The sequence below is a fragment of the Dromiciops gliroides genome, chromosome 5 (assembly GCF_019393635.1).
Source record: "Dromiciops gliroides isolate mDroGli1 chromosome 5, mDroGli1.pri, whole genome shotgun sequence".
In the NCBI taxonomy this organism is placed as follows: Eukaryota; Metazoa; Chordata; class Mammalia; order Microbiotheria; family Microbiotheriidae; genus Dromiciops; species Dromiciops gliroides.
Genome location: NC_057865.1, coordinates 218,582,802 through 218,589,672, shown reverse-complemented (window position 1 = coordinate 218,589,672; position 6,871 = coordinate 218,582,802). Strand labels below are relative to the sequence as shown.

Below are 6,871 nucleotides of genomic sequence, written 5' to 3'. Positions count from 1 at the left end.
AAAAGGGAGGGAGAGAGAATGAAAACTAAGGGAGGAAGAGCAGAGGTCAAGGGCCTATACAGGCTGGCTACTAGTTCTTGGATCACAAATTTGCACCTGAAAGGGACCTTAGAGATAATTTATTCCAAATCCTTCCTAGAGAAACGGATGAATTTCTGTTCATTTTTGGGAAAGGGGGTGTGCTCTGTGGGGAACTGAGAGGGGACTACTGATGTATAAAGTGCTTTGAGAGCCCATAGGACACCATTTGGTTGAACCCCGATGCCATCCATGGGGCTGAAGAGTGGTCTGAGTTTGACCCGAGGTAAGGACATAATTGGGAATGGGGGTGGGGTGAGGGAAGAGAACCTCATTTAAAAAATATCCTGAGGGGCAGCTAGGTGGCGCAGTGGATAGAGCACCGGCCCTGAAGTCAGGAGTACCTGAGTTCAAATCCGGCCTCAGACACTTAACACTTACTAGCTGTGTGACCCTGGGCAAGTCACTTAACCCCAATTGCCTCACTAAAAATAAATAAATAAATAAAAAAGAAAAATATCCTGAAACAAATCTGGAGCCTCTCTTAATGGATTCTGGGAAGGCCCTGCCCTGATGTCCCAGGATGACAGATAATCTTAGGGTCCCAGAGTCGTATTACCTTAGACTCTAGGGAAGGAACCCCAGTGCTTCTTTGGACCACCCTCCCTCTATATGGAGAAAATCTTTCTACAAAATCCTGGAGTTTATCTGTTGGGCAGAGCCCAGCCCTGCAGAACCCTGGTCTAAGACTATCCCCTCTGCAGTCCCGACTATATTGTCCATCTCACAAAATTACCCTAAGACACAGGCCTCCTGGCTATCTCTTCTCACTAGGCAAGCCTGAATGAAGACATGGGGTGAGGTTACAAGACTAATGCAACAGCCTCTAAAGCCAAATAGTGCTGGGAGTCTGAATAATAGCGTTTTAGAGGAGGGATTTTGTCCCTTCCCCTCCCCCCCATGGGAAAATCAAGGGAGAGAACAGGATTTGCCCAAGGTTCTACTGAGCGTAGAACCAGAATTCCCCCTGCCCCCACCATATGATCAAAGAGGCCATAAGTAGAGATTCATCAGAATGGAAGGCATGGCCTTAGGGAGATTGGCATACTGGTAGTATTTTTTCCTCAAGAGGTTTTACTTAAGAAGTGTGGTATAATGGAATGCAAGTTAGGAGACAGGCACAAATCCCATTTTAGAAACTGTGCTGTGTGATCATGGGTCACATCACGGGAACCTTAGTTTCTTTATCTTTAAAATGGGTATAATAATTCCTGTACTGTTTACTTCGCTGGGTTATTTTCAGGAACATTCTTTTAAAATGTATTGTCGTCTTAAGGTAATAGGTAGAAAGGAAATGGAAACTGTTCCTTTGTGTCTGACTCTGATCCCTGACTCTTAAGTGGCTGGGGTTTGGATAAGGGTGGATGTATTTAGGGATCGCTGGAGGAAGACACTAGAAAAAAAATGCCCTTAGCCGCCTCTCTGCATAGAAACAGTTCTTTTCGATATACAGATACCATGGGATCTGACATCTCCAGGACTAAAAGGCTGGTCCTTTATCTCTCCCTCCTCCAACATCCACCTGGGTATAAGGCTTTTTAGGATTCTTTTTTTTTTTTTTTTTTAGTGAGGCAATTGGGGTTAAGTGACTTGCCCAGGGTCACACAGCTAGTTAAGCATTAAGTGTGTGAGGCCGGATTTGAACTCAGGTATTCCTGACTCCAGGGCCGGTGCTCTATCCACTGAGCCATCTAAGCAATTCGATTGGATGTGGTCTCCAGGGGTATGAATGCAAGACGGGAAAGGGTAGCAGGGAGGGGAGGACAGAGATGGGAAACAGATTGGGAGTCCGGAGACTTGGGTCCTAGTCTTAGCTCCGACCTTAGCTTCATTGTGTTTCCCCTCTCTTGGCTTGAATTTCCTCTTGGGAAGAATGAGGAAATGGGACTAGGTAACCCCCTGGGTCTCTCTAAATCCTGATCTTCAAGCTCCAAGGTTTCTACATTTTTTTTTAAACGTCAAGGGATGGGAGAGACCCGCAAAGACGTGGGTGTAAGAGAAGATAGGATCGGTTATGAAAATGACTTGTATAAAACGCATTGAGACTTCAGGGGGACCCCCCCCCCCGAAGGGTCCAAGGGTGTGCCCAAACGCAGCCAGGGCCTGACGCTGAAAAATCATAAACCGGGACGCTTCACTGCTTATAAAAAAAGGTATCTGGGTCTTGAGGGAGCCGAGCGGGGCGGGGCGGGGGAGACCCAGGACCGAAGCCAGCTCCCCATTGTCCGGCTGCGTTCCGAGCCTTCTCCACCAATTGTTGCCCGAATTTCCGAGCGTTGGTGCGTTGGCGCCATGGCGGTGCGCAGACGGCTGCGGGCTCCCATCCTGGCGCTGGTCTTGGTGGGGCTGTGTGGCTGGACCGTGGTGCCGGCTGCGGCCGAGGACTCGATGGGCCCTCACATGGCGGTCCGCCTGGCCGAGATGCTGACCCCAGAGGAGTGCGAGCTGTTCCGGGCCCTCCTGGAAGCGCCCGAGCCGGACCCGGAGGCTGAGCTGGCCCGACTGTCGGAGGACCGGAGGCCGCCAGACGAAGACCGCGAGAGTCCCAGGGGATGGCGGCGGCGGCGGCGGCGGCGGCGGGAGGAGCGGGAGCGGGAGCCGCCGGCCTCGGACGGCGGCTGTCGGAAGGAGCTGGCCGCTTGGCTGGCGGCCGAGGCGCCGGCGCTGGCGTGGGACCGGGTAGCCCGGGCTCTGCGGCGCTGCGGCCGCCCGGACGTGGCTCGGGAGCTGGCCAAGAGTCTGCACCAAGAAGCCACGCTGGAGCTGCGCAAGTTCGCGCTGCCTTACCAGCAAGCGGCGGCGGCGCAGGCGGCCCCGGCGCAGGCGGCCCCAGCGCAGCCCCTCCAGCCCCGCGCAGCGCCTCCCGACTGGGACGTCTGGGACTCCTGGGACGCGCTGGAGCTGATCGTGGAGAGGCTGCCCCAGGCCCCGTACCCGCACGGCCCCGCCAGCTGGGCCCGGCCCCTGGCCCTCGGTTTCTTCAGCGGCTTCATGGGCGCCTTCGGGCTCGGGATGCTGGTCATCCTGCTCACGCTCTGGATTGCCGGGGATAGTGGTGATGAGGTCCAGGACAGGCAGTACAGGCCCGAGAGCCCCTGCTTAATCTCCATGCCCCTCTTGAAGCCCAGCCGGCCCCACTGTCTGTGGGAAATAAAAACACTTCCTTAATAAAGGTCATCTTGGTGTCCTCACCATCTTCCAGGTGCCCCGGAGTCATTGGGATGCACCCCCGGTCTGCAAGAGCAAGGGGTAACCACATTGTATGAAAGTGTTTTCCCTCCATTTTGCAGAATGGGAAACCAGTCTGTTTCCTAATCAGACACCAAATAGGGGTAGGATGGTTTCACCTTGGACAAATACAAAACCACACATACACACACACACACACATACACACACACACACACACACAAAACACATGATGATGTCTTGGAAATAAACCTCCAAAAACAATACAGAAGACATTTGTTTATAAAAAGGGTGTAGAGATGGGTTTGGAAGGAGTTCTGGGGGGATATCTCATCTACAAAGACTGATAATTATCTGGACTTAAATTCTTTCTCCTTCCTCATGTGAAGACATAAAGGAGTAACAGTCATCATCTAAGGTCCCCAGGCCATCATCCCAGCAAAAGCATTTCCAAACTGGCCTCAACAAATCATGTATGAAATTTTCAGCTCTTGTTGGAGGCCAAATTCAGGCTCAAGCAGGTGATGGGAGCAGTAGCCTGGAAAGGGGGTGGGAGGAACGGCACTTCAGGAGCAGGGGAGAGCAGAAGGGATCAGAACTAGAGTCCACTTTCCTCCAGAAGTAGGAAGGATGCTAAGGAGGGGAAGCATGGAGTTGGTGGGTGGACAGAGGAGAGGGCAGCAGGCAGAAAGAAAATGGAAGAAGTATCTTACAGGTGTGTGACAAGGGTCATCTTGCAACAAGATAGTCTAGGGGATTGCTATTTTGGTTAGGGAATGGATTTCATTGGTATTAGGAACTAAGCCAGTGAGGAAATTCCCTCTATCAATGAAGGCTGACAACATCTCCGACAATAACCATGGACACGTTAAGTGACTTACCCAGGATTACCGAAACGGTATTAGATGCAGGATTTGAACCCAGGTCGTCAAACTTTTCCATCATCTCTTGTTATGATCATCACAATCACCTTGTAAGGAAGGGACTCAACCCATTTTACAGATGGGGAAATAAATGTGTGCATGGTCACTCAGAGCCAGAATTAGAAATCATTCTATAGTAGGATTTTACAGATGGAAAGGACATTGGGGCCCATCTTGTCCAACCCCTTTATTGTACAGATAAAGAACTTGAAGCCCAGGAAGGGGAAATGAGTTTAAATGCTTTTTTAAAAAATTTTTTTAAATGATTTTTTGTTTGTTTGTTTTGCAGGGCAATGGGGTTATGTGACTTGCCCAGGGTCACCCAGCTAGTAAGTGTCAAGTGTCTGGGGCTGGATTTGAACTCAGGTCCTCCTGAATCCAGGGCCCGTGCTTTATCCACTGCGCCACCTAGCTGCCCCCATGCTTAAGGTTTCATAGTAAGTTAGTGGCAGTCAAAACATGAATCCAGAAATTCTGACTCCAAATTCCACTATCTATACTGCTTTTCCTATACTAGACAGTGATGATGTAGACTCTCATTTAGCCGTCACTGTGGTAAATGTAAGTGTGCAGAGAAGACTCCTCTCCTTTCTTCCCTCAACAGGCTAGGCAAAATCCTAGCTTAGGCAGCCTCTTGACTATGAGCTTAGCCTGCTGAGAATTCTCTTTCTGACCTTTATCGTGTGTGTGTGTGTGTGTGTGTGTGTGTGTGTGTGTGTGTGTGTGTTTAGTTGGAATGCCTAAGAACCCCAAGTCTTACTCAGCTCATCAGAAGCTAGCTCAGTCTAAGGTACCAAGGCCAATTTAGCCCACACCCCTCTCATCCCACTCAGTTTCTCACCTAGAGATCTCAGTGAACTTCAGGGTAGGCTGAGAACTGAATCTGTCTGCTCTCAGTCATCCCTGATTGGAACCTCCCTCCCTCCCTCCAAGGCTGGGCTAAAAGGGCTTTGCTAAGGGAGATGGAGATTGACAGCAATGAGAGAACGACAGGCCGATCCAAGAGGAGAGTTGAAAACAAGATTGACGTAACCCTTTATTGCAAATTCTAAAGTAAAAAGATGTACAGTACAAAGTAAAATCAAGATTTCAGACTATAGTCTTCCAACCCACTATACATTCTCATGTCTCAAGCATGCCTGCCTTTCTCCGAATAAACGGAACAGGGAACAAGCCAAGAGGGTGGGGGAAGGAGATACAGCAAGGAAAACAATATAGACTGTCTCGTTATCACCAACTCTGGAAGCAAGTGAAAAGAAAGCCATTTTCTCGACCTGCTGTTCTGATGCTGAGAAGCGGGGGTGGTTGGAGCAGTGCAATTTAAAATGGCTCTCATAATAGCAGCATTTATGGTACTGTTTTATCTTCCTCAGTTCAAAAATAGTAATAATAATAATAATAATAATAATACTTTTTGCTCTTCCCTAGTGCCTTTGCCTCATGGACCTCAAAGCGCTTTACAGACATTTAGTTGAAGCCTCACAACACCCCTGTGAGGTAGGTCAGTATTATTATCCCCATTTTACAGATGGGGAAACTGAGGCACAGAGAGGTTAAGTGACTTGCCCAAGGCCACAGAACGAGCCAGTGGCAGGAGCTGAGGATGGAATCCAGGAGTCCCGTCCCTTTGCTGAAACCACTGGGTCACACTCCCCTTTACCTATAAATGTCCTATATACACATACACACACACACACATACATGCGTGAGCACGCACACACACACACACACACACACACACACACATCCATCCAAGCTTCTCAACAACCTCTACATACAGCAGCAGCAGTGGGAGCCCCAGGAGATTGTTCTGACTTTGGGAAGAGCTTGGCTGGCCACCTTTTGAAAAGGAAGACCAAGACCAAGGCAACCAGGTGCTGAGTGATTTCTTCCATTCTGGTGCAAACCTTGCATTCTCTCCCCGATCCTGACCCCATTTCCCCACTGTGCTGGCCAGTTGTAGCCAATTCCTCAGGGAGTGTGAATACGTGCAGTGAGTGGAGTGAGGTTTCTGAAAATGGACAAAGCTTTTTGCAAAAAACTTTGGGCACTGGGGAAAAAGTAGGCAACATGGTTGAAGATGCTCAGGACTCAAGTGCTGCCTGATGGCAAACGTGCCTCCGATGCAGGGTGGGATGGCTGGGAGAAGAGAGTGAGAGTTGGCTTTGGGGATGGGTCTGCCATCTACCTCCTTCCAAAACTGCAGCTTGCCAAGCTGGACAAAGAGCACTTGTTTTTGCACCTGCATATTTCTGAACCAGAGACGTGGCCTACAAGAGGGACGCCCTTCAGCCAGCCGCTGTGGAGTGTAGGCATGGGAGTGATTTGGATTCAGGACCAGCTCTGTTCTGTCCAGCTGTCGAAGTAGTGCCGGCCAGGGGTCAGTGTATTGCATAGCAGAGGGGACGGGGAGGCTACTGGGAGCTGTGCCCATTGAAGAAGGGGGCTATTTTCTTCCTTATGCAATGGGGAAAGCAGCTGAGACCAAAACAGCAGGGCCAATACTAGTGATACCTTAGAGAAACTCAGCCAGGGAGGCTGGTAGGTTTTCTGGAGGCTCTGGCCCAAGGGAGGCCATGTACACTTGGTGGGGGGAGGTATCTGAGTCCGGGTTATGTTTTCCACTCCCATCTTCACATGCTCTTAGGACCCCCTCAAACCAGAGCCTTGCAAGAGGTTTTC

The 6,871-nt window shown here is 50.1% G+C and overlaps 1 protein-coding gene across 1 annotated transcript; it reads left to right on the top strand.

The window, feature by feature from the left end:
• The first annotated feature begins 261 nt into the window (after positions 1-261).
• TMDD1 (transmembrane and death domain 1) lies at positions 262-3,246 on the top strand. Its single transcript, XM_043967647.1, has 2 exons — positions 262-304; positions 2,150-3,246. The coding sequence occupies exons 1-2, from the start codon at positions 262-264 to the stop codon at positions 3,244-3,246; spliced, it is 1,140 nt and encodes a 379-aa protein (XP_043823582.1).
• The last annotated feature ends 3,625 nt before the right edge of the window (positions 3,247-6,871 follow it).

What these genes read in the sequence shown, in the direction of transcription:
- TMDD1 (XM_043967647.1), top strand. Translation starts at nt 262, where the DNA reads ATGCCATCCATGGGGCTGAAGAGTGGTCTGAGTTTGACCCGAG. An exon ending in TGGTCTGAGTTTGACCCGAG is followed by an intron (nt 305 to 2,149) that starts GTAAGGACATAA and finishes CCCCCCCCGAAG; the next exon opens with GGTCCAAGGGTGTGCCCAAA.